Source organism: Mobula birostris, chromosome 13 (assembly GCF_030028105.1).
Source record: "Mobula birostris isolate sMobBir1 chromosome 13, sMobBir1.hap1, whole genome shotgun sequence".
In the NCBI taxonomy this organism is placed as follows: domain Eukaryota; kingdom Metazoa; phylum Chordata; class Chondrichthyes; order Myliobatiformes; family Myliobatidae; genus Mobula; species Mobula birostris.
In genome coordinates, this window is record NC_092382.1 from 4,375,682 (window position 1) to 4,390,521 (window position 14,840).

Here is a 14,840-nt window from a genome sequence, read left to right on the forward strand (position 1 = left end):
CTGATAAATTTACAGTATTACACAGAACAGACTTCATACAGGTTAATCTGTTTGAACAGGTGATGCCCAGTTCGCCTACATGGACACTGAGCGGGGTTTATCTGAAGTGCCCGCACATCTGAAAGGTAAGCGATGGGATAGAAACCTCAAAGTCTTTATTTCTCTCTGTGAATATGTACGCCTGCTTAGCTTTTGTCGGAATCAGGTTTCTGTTGTTGGGTCTGGAGGACCATCGCCCTCAAGCACCGAGCGACGTTTGCAGCTTTCGAGCAGAACCGTCCAAGGTAAGTCCATTGGCCGGCCGCAGGGGACGATGCAAGTTTGCGAATTCTGCGTTCGGCAGCGCCGACGAGAAGCCCTGAGAGTTGCCAGTTCCTAAACTAACTGAAGGCAGAGGGATCCATATGGAACCATGAATCCCAGGTTAGGAAGTCTAACATCACTGCATCCAATGGCAAAACGCAGATCTCCTGGGAATCTCCAACAGTGCGGTGACCCAGAACAGCCTCCATGCATCGGGTCCTCAGAGAAGAGGTGGCTGTGGAGAGGTTATCAAGGCTTTAATACCACTCCTGGCTCAGACTGGATAAGGAATAAATTTTCTTTTCTATTACAAGGTGACCAAATCTGAAAACGTGAGTCCCGAACAACATCTTATAACTGCAATGTGTATTCAATGTGCTGACTGATGTTGGCCTTCTTCACCATCGCAACTCCCTGAGATGCTGCTTTCAGCGAACTATGCACCAACACTCCCACTTTCCACTGTTTAATATCGGTCCAGCGGGAACCTGGCATTTACTGTATATTAGGGGCATTAATAGGAGATGTCAAAAGTAGTTTTCTTTATTTTTTTACATGAGGAGTGGTGTCCGGAAAGCACTGCTGGGGTGGTGGCTAAGGCTGATACATTAGGGTCATTTAAGAGACTCTGAAAAACATGGATGAAAGAAATATTGAAGGTTATGTGTTATGCAGGAGTGAAGGAGTAGAGTGATTGTGGACTTGGTTAATAAGGTCAGTACAATATCCCCTCTTTTGCAGAAGATAACCAGTGAAGGGATTGTGTATCACACTCAAAGTACAACCACAACAGTGAACTATCCAGGATTGTGCGCGTTGACCTCATCGGCGGGCGGGGGGGGGGGGGGGTAGTGCAAATGTAACCTTGAGGAAAGATGTCAAACCAATGGGCGGGGAAATTATTTTGCTCAAGGATTCATTTTCAGCACTGTATATCAGAATTTTGCCTGAACTTCAGCAAAGTTTTATCGAGAGTAAATGTTTTGGAAAGCTCAGGAACATTACAATAGACACTTACAAACTGTTTTTTTTAATGTCCTAAGATGTTCAACAGAAACACAAGGAGACTCTGCGGACACAAACTGATACACTGAGAATGAACACGATCCTGATGAGGGAGAAGGTGAAGGTTTTCCAGCTGGTTGATCGATACGCTGAGCTCACGGTCATTTCTACTGTTCGAGATCGGAGACTGGTGGAACATGAGCTGCTGGCAAGAGGCAGAGACCACGAGGAGTGGAGAGAGGAACATCTCCGCGGACACCTGGAGAAAATCCGGACTGATCAGCTGTTCCAAAGCAGCTTTTCCCGGAGTAAATCCAAATCTGGGAGTTCGGCAGCAGTGGCTGGAGTCGCGGGGATTGGTAAAACAACAATGGTACAAAAGATTGTTTATGACTGGGCCACGGGGAAAATATACCAACAATTCCAGTTTGTCTTCAGTTTCAAATTCCGAGATTTAAACTCCATTAACTGGAGAATAAACCTGAAAGAACTGATTCTGGATCAGTATCCTTACTTTGGGAATATCCTGAGAGAGGTCTGGAAGAACCCAGAGGGATTGCTATTTATATTCGATGGCTTGGATGAATTCGAGCACAGAATCGATTTTGCTGACAGTCGGAGAGACACAGGACCTCAGTACACATGCACAGATCCTGAATTCCGGTGCAAGGTGTCTGACATTGTGTACAGTTTAATCCAGCACAAGCTGCTCCCAGGGTGTTCAGTGCTGGTGACCACACGTCCCACTGCGTTACATTTATTGGAAAAGGCGGAGATCGGTGTTTGGGCTGAAATCCTGGGATTTGTTGGTGAGGAACGGAAGGAATATTTCATCAGGCATTTTGAAGATCAGACAGTGGCAGAAGCTGTTTTCAAACACGTGAAGGAGAACGAGATCCTGTACACCATGAGCTACAACCCCTCCTACTGCTGGATCCTCGCTCTGGCACTGGGCCCCTTCTTCACACAAAGAGTCAGGGACCCGCAGCGAGTTCCCAAGACCATCACCCAACTGTATTCCTACTATATTTACAACATCCTGAAAAACCACGGCCGTGAGATAGAGAACCCCCGTGATGTGTTTCTCAGGGTTGGTCAGATGGCCTTCAGAGGAGTGTCCGATAAGAAGATTGTGTTTACAGTTGGAGATTTGATCAACTACAATCTGCAGCCTTCCCAGTTCCTGTCCGGGTTCCTGATGGAGCTTTTGGAGAGAGAGGATTCTGCCCGGAGCGTGGTGTACACATTCCCACACCTCACCGTCCAAGAATTTGTAGCTGCAGTCGCACAATTCCTGACTATATGTCCCAGGGATATCTTGAAATTCCTCACTGAAGCCCACAGCACTACAGATGGACGATTTGAGGTATTTCTCCGTTTTGTTGCTGGTCTCTCCTCCCCAATGACAACTCGGGGCCTGGAAGAGTTTCTGGGTCCATTTCCTCATCAGACAACCTGCCGGGTGATTGACTGGGTGAAGGAGGAATTTAAACGCCAGGTTCGATACACATGGAATAAAGCTGGCAAAAGGAGCTTCCTGAATACATTGCACTACCTGTTTGAGTCTCAGAATCGTGGACTGGCTCAGGCCACACTGGGATCTGTGGAAACACTTTCATTCAGTGGAATGACACTGACCCCGATTGACTGCGCGGTCCTGTCTCATGTCATCGGACACTGTGATACAATAAAACACCTCGACTTGCAGTACTGCCACATTCAGTGTGAAGAAATCCAGCGTCTGGGACCCGGGCTACACAAGTGCCAGGAGTTGGGGTAACTTAATTTATGTATCACTTTGAACTGTAAAGTTGTTCCTTTGTGTTGTTTCAATAGTAAAGGATTTGGGAAAACACTGGAGAAAACCAGACTGTCCAGATTGTGACAAGAACGAAAGGAGAGCCTTAGGCAATGGAGATCACCTCTGTGGCCATCCCCCTTAACAATAAGTACTCCATTTTGACTACTGGTGTGAGGAACGACAACCTGGGGGAAGCAACAGTGGCAGGTCTGGAAGAGAATGGCAGCATTAATAGGAGATTCGATACTTGAAAAACAAATAGGAGATCCTGTGGACGCCTAAAAGAAACACAGTTTGCCTCCCAGGTGCTAGGGTTTGTGATGTTCTGAACGTGTTCAAAATACTGTATCCTGAAATCGGTCGTGGTACGCATTGGTACCAAAGACATAAGTAGAAAAATGGAAGAGGTCCTGAAAGCAGAACACAGGGAGTTAGGAAGCTGGTCCTCAAGGTTAGTAATCTCGGGATTGCTGCCTGTGCCACGCAACAGTGAGGATTGGAATAGAATGAGGTAGAGGATAAATGTGTGGTTGAAGGATTGTAGCAGGGGGCCGGGATTCAGATTTCTGGAACTTTGGGACCTCTTTTGGGGCAGGTGTGATCAGTACTAAAAGGGCGCATTGCACTTGAGTGTGAGCGGTCTAATATCCTGACGGGAAGGTTTGCTAATGTTATTGCGGAAGTTTGAAACTAGATGTTCTCGGCGGTGTGATGCGAAGTGAAGAGGGGGAGGATGAGGCGGTTTGCACACAAGCAGAGACAGCCTGTACGAAGTTTCTGAGGAAGGATAGGCAGATCATAAAGCAAAGATGCATTCAGCCTGATGGTTTGAGATGTGTCGTTTTTAATACAAGGGATATCATAAACAAGGCGGATGGACTGAGAACGTGGATCAATGCATGGAACTGTGACGTTGTGGCCATTACAGAGAATGGATGTCTCAGGAGCAGGAATGGCTGTTGAGTGTGCCGGGCTTTAGGTGTTTCAAAAGGGACAGGGAGAGAGGCAGAAGAGGTGGGGGCATGGCATTGCTAATAAGAGATAGTGTCACAGGTGCAGGAAAGTCGGAATCCATGGAAGGAGTATCTGCTCAGTCATTGTGGGTGGATGTCAGAATCAGAAAGGGGACAATAACTTTACTCTTATATAGGCCCCAACAGTAACAGAGACATCAAGGAGCAGGTATGGAGGCAGATTCTGGAATGGTGCAATTATAATAGAGTTGTTATGATGTGTGATTTTAACAATCCTAATATTGACTGGCATTCCAATAGAGCAAGTGGTTTGGATGGGCTGGAGTTTGTTATGTGTGCTCAGGAAGGCTTCCTGACGCAAAATGTAGATGAACCAACTAGAGGAGAGGCTGTACTTGATCTGGTATTGGGAAATGGACCTGCTCAGGTGTCGGATCTCTCGGTGGGAGAGTATTTTGGAGGTAGTGATGACAATTCTTATCTTCTTTACCATAGCGCTGGAGAGGTATAGGAGAGACAATTTGAGAAAACATTTAATTGGGGTAGAGGGAAATATGATGCTATTAGGCAGGAACTTACATGGTATCATAAATTGAGAGGAGATATTCTCAGGGAAATGTACAGCGTAAGTGTGTCAAATTTTCAGGGACCATTCAGGATGCTGCCTGGGTTGGAGAGCATGCCTCATGAGAATAGCCTGAGTGAACACGGTCTTTACTTCTTGGAACAAAGGAGGTTGAGATGTGACCTGATCGAGGTGTATAGGATGAGGAGAGGCATTGTTTGTGTGGATAGCCAGAGGCTTGTTTCCGGGGCTGAAATGGTTAACAGGATGGAGCATCGTTTTAAGGTGCTTGAATGTCGGTAAAAGGGTGATGTCAAATGAAATTTCTCACACAAAGAGCAGTGGGTGGTAGAGGCGTACAAAATAGAGTCTTTTAAGAGACTCTTAGATAGATACAGGGCACAAATGGCTAACACGAGTGGGTACATAGTTTTAAGGTGCTTAGGTGCAGATACAGAGAGGATGTTAGGGGTAGTTTATCACACAGAAAATGGTGGCTGCGTGGAATGCAATGCCAGTGACAGTGGTGGAGCTGGATACAAAAGTGCCTTTTAATAGACACTAAGGAAGGTAAATTGAGTTTAGAAAAATAGACGGCTATACCGTAGGGGAAATCTGGGCAACTTCGAGAGCAGGTTCCATACTCGGCACAATATTGTGGGCTGAGGGACCTGTAACGTGCTATAGAATTCTATGTTCTATGTTCTGAATGACCAGGGAATTGGTCAGTAATTTCACCAGGAAGCAAGGGTTGTGGGTTTATGCGAAGAGATTTTGGAGACTTCAGCAGATCAGTGATCAACGAGCATTGGTTGAATCGCTGTAAATCATAGGCATGGCCGTGTTTCTCTCTGGCTGTGACAGTATTCCTTCTATCTGCTACTTACACCCAGACAGATACTGACTGCAGCAGGAGATTCGGAGCTTCATGCTCTCTTCCCCATAAAGAACAAAAGAGGGTCACCGGACTGTCCCATTCCGAGTGAGAGAGATACCTGCGTGAGAGCCTCCTCTCCCTGCCTTCCCCGTGTGTCACTATCTCCATCACTCCACCTGTTTGTCTTTGCTCACAACAAGATACCCAGACCCATGTGGGCAACTCTTCTCTGGAATATCTGTTTCAATTCAGAATTGCCCCTTCCGTGTGACCTACATCTGCATCACATCCTCTCTTACACACCCCCTTCCTCTTGTGGGACCTCACTTCCCTATTTCCTGTCCTCCTGTGAGATGTCTCTTCCTGCTTCCTCCATCCTCTTCTCTGACCTCTCTTCCCCGTCCCTCTTGGGCCTCTGAGATCTGTTCCCCATCCCCCTTCCTCAAGTGGGATCTCTCTTTTCCATCCTCTTTCCTCGTGGGATCTCTCTCCCCTACATCCTCCTCGGGTGGGATCTCTCTTCCCTACATCCTCCTCGGGTGGGATCTCTCTTCCCCATCCTATTATGCTGGTGGGGGTCCCTCACGCCATCCCGTTGATATTTTATCATCCACAACTCCTCCTCACTGTGGGATTTTCCCCTAACCTTCATTCCTGCTCCACCTGACCATCTTACCCTGTGGGGAGTTTACAGGGTCACGCCGACAGACTAAATTACCGACATTCGGTGAATACCCTGGAGCTGGGCAGTGAGGGACATTGACAGTGATGGGAACTCTGATCAGTGATTTACTGAAGGGTTTAATGTTTCCTGAAATATCCGAGTGAGAGAAATTCCCTCAGACCCACAGTTTGAATCACTTTGTTCATCAATTTGTCTGTTTGTCTTTAGACTGAGTAGTAATGACCTGGGAGATTCAGGAGTGAAACTGGTGTCTGCGGCTCTGAGGAACCCAGAGTGTAAAATACAGACACTGTGGTAAGTACCAGACTGTGGGAGATTGTGTTTACAGTCACTGGGTGTCTGACACTGAACATTAATGTGATCAGTAATTGTGTTACTGATAAACACTGGGGATTTGTACCGTCTCCTGTCTCTCTGTGTCCTTCGTCCTCTCTCTCTCTCATCTCCAGGCTGAGGGAGGTCGGTCTCACAGATTCTGGTGCCGAGGATCTCGTCTCCGCTCTCAGTACAAACCCATCACTGACGGAGCTGAACCTGAGTGACAATAAACTGGGAGATTCAGGAGTGAAACTGGTGTCTGCGGCTCTGAGGAACCCGGAGTGTAAAATACAGAAACTGGGGTAAGTACCAGACTGTGGGAGATTGTGTTTACAGTCACTGGGTGTCCAACACTGAACATTAATGTGATCAGTAATTGTGTTACTGGTAAACACTGGGGATTTGTACCATCTCCTGTCTCTCTGTGTCCTTCACCCTCACTCTCTCTCATCTCCAGTCTGAGGAAGGTCCGTCTCACAGATTCTGGTGCCAAGGATCTCGTCTCCGCTCTCAGTACAAACCCATCACTGACGGAGCTGGACCTGAGTGGTAATGCGCTGGGAGATTCAGGAGTGAAACTGGTGTCTGCGGCTCTGAGGAACCCAGAGTGTAAAATACAGAAACTGGAGTAAGTACCATACTGTGGGAGATTGTGTTTACAGTCACTGGGTGTCTTATACTGAACATTAATGTGATGAGTAATTGTGTTACTGATAAACACTGGGGATTTGTACCGTCTCCTGTCTCTCTGTGTCCTTCACCCTCACTCTCTCTCATCTCCAGGCTGTACAATATCGGTGTCACAGATTCTGGTGCCGAGGATCTCGCCTCCGCTCTCAGGACAAACCGATCACTGACGGGGCTGAACCTGGGTTACAACTCGCTGACAGACGGATCTGTCCCCGCTCTCCGCTGCCTCATACTGACCCTCCCGAGTCTGGAACGGATCTGGTGAGTGTTTGTGTTAATGTTCAATGTGATAAAATATCAGCGGATCCGCGGGTTTTCTGGTAATATTTGTCTGTGAGTGTTGTTGAAACATTAACCCCAGTCCCCTGTTACTGACACTGTTGTATAATCTATTTATTTCATCTACATTCTTCCACCTGTTTTAGGTTACGGTACAATCAGTTCAGTTGGATTGGGAAGAAGGAACTGAGGCCTCTGCAGGAACTCAGACCAGAAGTAAGAGTGGACCTGTGAACATCGTAATGGGTGAACATCCCCAACCTCGTGATGGGGACGCTTTGGCCGATTTCCCGGCGTCCCCTTTAACGTCCGCCCTCCCCTTTAATGGCCGCAATCCAAGTTTCATCCCACACGGTTCTGATGGACCCCGGCTCCAGCTGAGCACTATGTGACGTCAGAGTGTCCCGCAGTCATGTAGCAACACAGACAAAATACAGGAGGAACTATGCTGCATCTATAGGAAAGATCACAATGAACGTTTACGGCTGTGACCCTTCATTTGGACGTAATTCCGTCTCCTGTCCAGCAGCGTAATTCCACCGGACATCTGGGTGCAGTTTTTCCCTGGGAGACCCTGGGAGCTCAATTCAGGACAACCGTGTACCGGGTGTTAGTATCCGTGGAGAGAATCCTTTTGCTCCCTTCAGTGAGGGTGATACATTCCCTATTCTGATGAATAAAGTGATGTTAGATTGACAAAAGCTCTTGGGAAAGACCCTGGATCTGCAGCAATCTCGGACACTGCCCCGACGTGTGATTTTAGAATCATCGTTGCCCCAATGCAGAGAGACAGTAAGAAATAAGACTGATTATTCAACCTGTCGCCAGTCAGTTCATTGTGTGTGACTGTGATTGAATCAGGAACTGCTCTAACTTCTTCTCTTAGTGTTCGACTTGAGTCTCATTTGAGGAAAACAGTTGCCTGAGGTTACTGCTGCCTCATGCACCCCGTGTACTGCAACAGTGCCCAAGATCTCGTTTCGCCACACCCGCACTCTATCCGCTTACCGGTCCCGCGCTCACCACGTGATCCTGAAATCCCGCGCTCACCACGCTCCCTGCCCTCTGCGCTTTCCTAGCCCATGCTCCCAGACCCTTCCCACGCCCGCTCCACCTGTGTGCGCTCCCTGCGCTCTCTGCCTCCCAACTCTCTCCGAACCTTCCCCACTGCACAGCTCATATCCCTGCACTGTTGTGTTATCCCCCAGCCTATCTACGACTCTCTCAAATGACCTTAATATATCTGGCTCAATTACTCCCCTCGGCAGAGCATTCCAAGCACCTAGCACTCGTTAAAATGAAACACCTTCCTTTAATCTTCTTCCACACTGTAAAATTATGTGCCTCACTTAACACTTCTTCAAATTTTCTGTATGTGCCTCTACCACCATCCCAGGCTCCACACTCCGTTAAAAAAAAACCTGGCTCTCACACCTCCTTTGCATTTTCCCCCATCTCAACTTAAATGTATCAGAACCAGAATCAACTCTGATGTCACCGGGATATTTCGTGAAATTCGGTAACTTTACCGCAGCAGGATCATGAAATAGATGATCAATAAATATAGTGAAAATACAGAATTGCACTAAATATATGTTATTAAATAATTAAGTTACAAATAACCAGTGCAAAGAAATAGAAACACTTTTTTATTAAGTAGTGAGGTAGAGTTAATAGGTTCAATGTCCATTTAGAAGTCGGATGGCAGAGGCGAAGGAGCTGTTCCTGAATGGCTGAGTGCGTGCCCTCAGCCTTTGGTACCTGATTCCGGACAGTACCAGCGTGATGAGGGCATGTCCTGGGTGATGAACACTACCTTTCTACGGCATCGCTCCTTGAGGATGTCTCGCATATTACGAAGGCTTATACTCATGATAGAGCTGACTAATCTTATAAGTTTCTACAACTTACTTCGATCTTGCGCTGTTGCGCCCCCTGCTACTATCAGACAGTGATGCAGCCAATCAGAATGCTCTTCACGGTATATTTGTAGATGTTTTCGAGTGCTTTAGTTGACAAAACAAATCTTCTATACTCTGAATGAAATATAGCAGCTGTCTCCACTTCTTTAATGCGGCATCAATATGTTGCCTCCGGGTTGGATTCTCAGAGATGTTGACACCCAGAAGCTGAAACTGCTCACGCACTCCACTCTGATCCCACTATGAGAAAAGGTCTATGTTCCCTCTCATTACCCTTTCTGAAGTCCACAATGAGCTCTCTGGTTTGCTGACGTTGTGTGCAGGTTGTTGCTGCGACACCACTCAACCAACTGGAATTTTGCACTCCTGAACGTCCTTCTGTCACCGTCTGAAATTCTGCCAACAAATGTATCATCGGCAAATTTATAGATAGCATCAAAGCTGTGCTTAGCAACGCGTCGTGGGTGCAGAAAGAGTAGAGCAGTGGGCTAAGAAGTCGAGGATCCAGTTGCAGAGGGAGATACAGAGGCCTCGGTTCTGTAACGTTCTGATCAGGGCTGTAGGAATGATGGTGTTAAATACTGAGTTATAGTCAGTAAGCAGCATCTTGTATAGGTATTTGCATTTTCCAGGTGTTCCAAGGCTGCCTGGAGAGCCATTGAGGTCGCATCTACTGTAGCCTTCTAGTGGTGGTAGGCTCTATGTCCTTCCCGAGAGAGGCGCTGAGTGTAGCCATGACCAACCTCTCAAAGCATTTCATCACAGTGGACGTGATTGCCTCTGGACTATAGTCATTAAGGCAGCTCACGCTACCCTTCTTGGGCACTGGTATAATTGTTGCCCTTTTGAAGCAGATAAGAACTTACCACTGTAGCAATGAGAGACTGAAGATGTCTCAGAAGATCCCCGTCAGTTGGTTAGCCCATGTTTTCAGAACCTCACCAGGTACTCCATCGGGCTCAGCCGCCTTGCGAGGGTTCTTCAGATATTCGGCATGATATCTAAAACTTCGGCAGATTTCTGCAGATATGTACTAGATAGTGTATTGACCGGCTGAATCATGGCCTGTAAACAAAATCCTACAAAGGTAGTGGATTAAGCCCAGTACATCACGGGTAAATCTATCCCAACCATTGAGCACATCGACATGAGACGTTGCCATGGAAAAGCAGCATCGCTCATCAAAGTTCCTCACCACCCAGAGCATGCTCTACTCTCTCTGCTGCCATCAGGTAGAAGGTACAAGAGCCTCTGGACTCGCATCACCAGGTTCAAGAACAATTGTTACACCGCAGATATTAGGCTTTTGAACAAAGTGTATAACTACACTTATTTGCCCATCCATTGAGATGTTTCCTCAGCCAATAGTCACTTTAAGGACTCCTTATCCTGTTACTTCACATTCTCGTCATTTATTGCTATTTATTTACATTTGAACAGTTTCTTGTCTTTAGTACTTTAATGGTTCTTACACTTACCCCATTATCGTTACTATTTTATAGATTTGCTGTGCATTCCTGCTGGAAAATGAATCTCGAAGTGGCTTAGGGACATGCATGTACTGTGAAATTAAAATAAAATATGACAGATATGTATGTTGATAATAAAATTAACTTAAAAGAAATCCTCCAGTTTTAAATGGATGTCCCTCTATTCTGAGGTTCTGCCCTCTGGTTCTAGACTCCCCCAGTATAGGAAAAATCCTCTTCACACACAGTCTGCCACAGCCTTTCAACATTCGATAGGTTTCAATGAGATTCTCCCCCTACTTGATACCCCTAGTTTCCAGCAAGTATAGACCCAGTGCCTTCAAGTGGTCTGGAATCATTTCCCGAAACTCCTTTGAACGCCTTCCAATGATAACACATCTTTCCTGAGATCTTGAATTGGCCTGTTCTGTCTCCGAGAAAAGCACATCCTGCTTGCGTCCTTCTGAGTTCTGTACTCTGTGCCTTGACCGATGAAGGCCGGCATGTCCTATGCCTGTTTCATCACGTGAGATCTGCCTGAGTAACCATCGCTGCTCTGACTACGTGAAACAAAAGATTCAGCAGACACAAAATTCAATAGCCTGCTTTTTGATTTGCCCTGTGTGAGCCCTCTGAGTCTCACAATGCACAGTGTTTAGTCCACTGTCTTCACAATTAAATGCCCAGTTATACCAATCCTGCACTCATTTACTTTCACCACAACCCGGAATTTGACCCCTGTGGACAAGAACGTGAATCGAAGGTCTATAGCAGGGCCTAACCATAGGATTGGACTGTGAATGGCAAGACCCTGTCTGGCCGAAGTGACGGTGTCTGTGCTTTAACGACTCTCGCGTGTTTTTAACTAATCTCGCGTGGCGCGCCCCTTGTCTACCTCATGTCGAACCCTTGCAGAGTGGTCAGCTGAATCATAAACCTGCCTCTTTCTGTATCCCTCACTACCCTACCCACTGTATTCCATTAAGTTCCCTATACGAAGTGCGAACTCCTCAACGCGGCCAACAGCTAAACATTTCCCATCTGCTCTTTATCTCTGCTGCTTGGCTCCGTGTCGTATACGCAAGAGAGTGGAATAAAGCGGTACTGCAGGGCAACAGGTCCTTCGGCCCACAACGACTGTGCTGAACACAATGCCAAACTAAACTAGTCCCTTGTGCCTGCACATGGTCCACATTCCTAGTTTCCCGATGCAGTTTTGGCCTCCGACGTCCGACAACCCTTTCCAACCACCCCCACCCACAGATGCTGCTCGACCAGCTGAGTTCCTTCAGCAGATTGTGTGTCGCTCTCCACTCCATTGTGTGTCCGAGAAGATGGTCAGACAGGTTGGAATTTAGCCCTGGCATGGTGAGACGATCAACCTATTCCCGGTCTGTACTCTCCTCTGTTCTATAAACCAAGCTGGGGACACAGAGGGGAGAGAGAGGAGATGGCCATTTCCGAGGGAGAGGGAATGGTGAGGCAGTGTTAGGGAGGTGATGATTGCTGATGGTAATTTTATGAAGTAGTTAACCTCCCTCTTCTGCCATCTCCGCAGGTCTCTCTTCCCATCTGTGGATAGCATTTGTCCACTTTTTCAAAGATTGGAGAGTTTCTCTTTATTCGTCCGGGATTGTGTTCAGGAATTGCGAGTTAATGTTGCAGCGACACAAAATTCTGATTAGACCACACGAGGTATTGTGGGCACATTTGGTCAATTCATCATTGGATGAATTAGGAAGTTTGATAGAGGACGCCGAGGTGATTTACCAGGATGCTGCATGGATCAAAGACGATAACTTATGGGGAGAAGCTAAGCAAGCGAGGGCTTTTCTCTTTGGAGAAAAGTAGGATGACAGATGCCTTAATAGATGTGTACAAGATGATAAAACGGCACACATAGAGTGAACAACTGGGCGTCTTTCACCCACGGCAGAAATTCTAATCGGAGAGGACAGCATTTAAAAGGGATTGCAGGGAATTATAAGGGGGATACAAGAGGTAGTTGTTTTTTATACACAGAGTGTGGTGGGTCTGTGGAATGCACTGCCAGGGTGCTGATGGAGGCAGATATTTTGGGGACATTTAAGAGACTCTTAGATAAGCACATGGATGAATGAAAAATGAGGGCTGTGTTGGAGAGTAAATTGACCTTCCAAATGTCAACAGAACATTATAGGCTGAAACGCCTCTGCTGTTATATGTTCTATAATCCTGATTTTGATCCTGTCTGACTGAACTCCTGCTTCTCTTTCTGATGTTTATATGTCATGACGGATCGCCCACCCCCAGATCCTGCTGAACTCAGACCTCGGGCCCTGAGCTCAGGATGGCTCCCCACCCCATCACACTTCTTAACAACATAGGAAAGAGAGGATAGAGGAACAAACAGAGGAAGAAATATCGTGAGAGGTATGGAGAGTCAGCGGTAAATAGAGAAAGGGAGGAGAAAGGTTGAGAAAGGGATTTGTATTGAGAGAAGGAGATGGAGAGAAAGAGAAGGACAAACATTGAGGGGAAAATTTACAGGGAAAGAGAAAAAAAATCAAGAGGGAGAGGAAGATCCTGATTGAGCGAGAAGGAGAAGCACCGAGAGAGTTTGAGAGAGAAGGCAGAAACAGCAATAGAGATAAAGGGAGCTGAAGAAATATTAAATGTGTCCATCCATCTACACCCCCTCCCCTACCTCCGCTCTCTCTCTCCTCTTTCTCTCTCCCCCTCACCTAGTACCTCTCTCTCACTTTCTCTCTCTCCCTCTCTCTCTCCCTCTCTCTCTCCCTCTCTCGTTTTCCATCCCCCTTCCTGTCCCTCTGCCAATCCCCCTCTTACACACAGTGCTGCTGAGATCCATGCTGTACGCAGATTACCGGAGCTCTTTTGACATAATGCGGCCATCCTGGAAGTAATCTAATTTGCCTAATTTGACGAAACAAGGTCTACCGTGACCTCAATGTTAACGCGCTTGATGGGTTTGAGAAACATAGAAACATGGAAACATAGAGAACCTGCAGCACAATACAGGCCCTTCGGCCCACAAAGCTGTGCCAAACATGTCCCTATCTTAGAAATTACTAGGGTAACACATAGCCCTCTATTTTTCTAAGCTCCATGTACCTAGCCTAAAGTCGCTTAAAAGACCCTATTGTATCCGCCAGTACCACCGTTGCTGGCAGCCCATTCCACGCACTGACCACTCTCTGCGTAAAAAACTTACCCCAACATCTCCCCCTGTACCTACTCCCAAGCACCTTCAGCCTGTGCCCTCTTGTGGCAGCCATGGGCCCCGAGTAAAAGCCTCTGATTATCCACACGATCAGTGCCTCTTATCATCTTATACACCTCTATCAGGTCACCTCCCATACTCCGTCGCTCCAAGGAGAAAAGGCCGAGTTCACTCAACCATCAGGCTGAAACACAGTCAACCATCAGGCGGAACCACAGGGTCATTCCAGGAGACAGGAGAGATGTCGAGACTGACTGTGGGGCCGGTGTTAGGTGGTTACTTTGTGTATTGTGGTCACATGCATCGAGGTTCAGTGAAAAGCTTATCTTGTAGACTGTTCATAAAGATCGGGTTATTACGCATTGTATTGAGGTAGAACAAGATGAAACGGTAGGAGAATGCAGAATAAAGTGTGGCAGCTACAGATAAAGTGCAATGGAGGCGGATAATAATCTGGGAACACATTTTGTGGCAGATTTTGTGGTCAAGGCTTGAACTTATCATACTAGGGAGTCCGGTTAATCGGCTTATAGCAGCCGGGAAGAAGACGTCCTTGCCTGTCGCAATGTGTTTTCAGATTTGGCATCTTCTGACTGATAGGAGGGGCTGGGGAAGGAAAAAGAATTTCAAAATTGTTTTTTTTTCACATGAACAGAAATACAGTGAAAAGCTTGTCGTGGAAACCGCTCATATAGATCAGCTATGTAGAAAAGTCCAGTAATAGGCCCT

The 14,840-nt window shown here is 46.8% G+C and overlaps 2 protein-coding genes across 3 annotated transcripts in view; one reads left to right on the plus strand and one right to left on the minus strand.

Moving 5' to 3' along the window:
• The window catches only part of LOC140208262 (NACHT, LRR and PYD domains-containing protein 3-like), a 38,110-nt gene extending 27,078 nt beyond the window's left edge, over positions 1–11,032 (plus strand). For both annotated transcript variants that reach the window (XM_072276832.1, XM_072276831.1), the window contains exons 6-12: positions 60–125; positions 1,347–3,084; positions 6,418–6,504; positions 6,660–6,830; positions 6,986–7,156; positions 7,312–7,479; positions 7,644–11,032. In XM_072276832.1, the coding sequence (XP_072132933.1) occupies positions 60–125; positions 1,347–3,084; positions 6,418–6,504; positions 6,660–6,830; positions 6,986–7,156; positions 7,312–7,479; positions 7,644–7,731 (2,489 nt within the window). In that variant the 3' untranslated portion in view covers positions 7,732–11,032. The remainder of the gene's footprint in view (positions 1–59; positions 126–1,346; positions 3,085–6,417; positions 6,505–6,659; positions 6,831–6,985; positions 7,157–7,311; positions 7,480–7,643) is intronic.
• LOC140208265 (uncharacterized) overlaps positions 1–14,840 on the minus strand; it is a 515,327-nt gene that overhangs the window by 395,881 nt on the left and 104,606 nt on the right. The window lies entirely within an intron of this gene.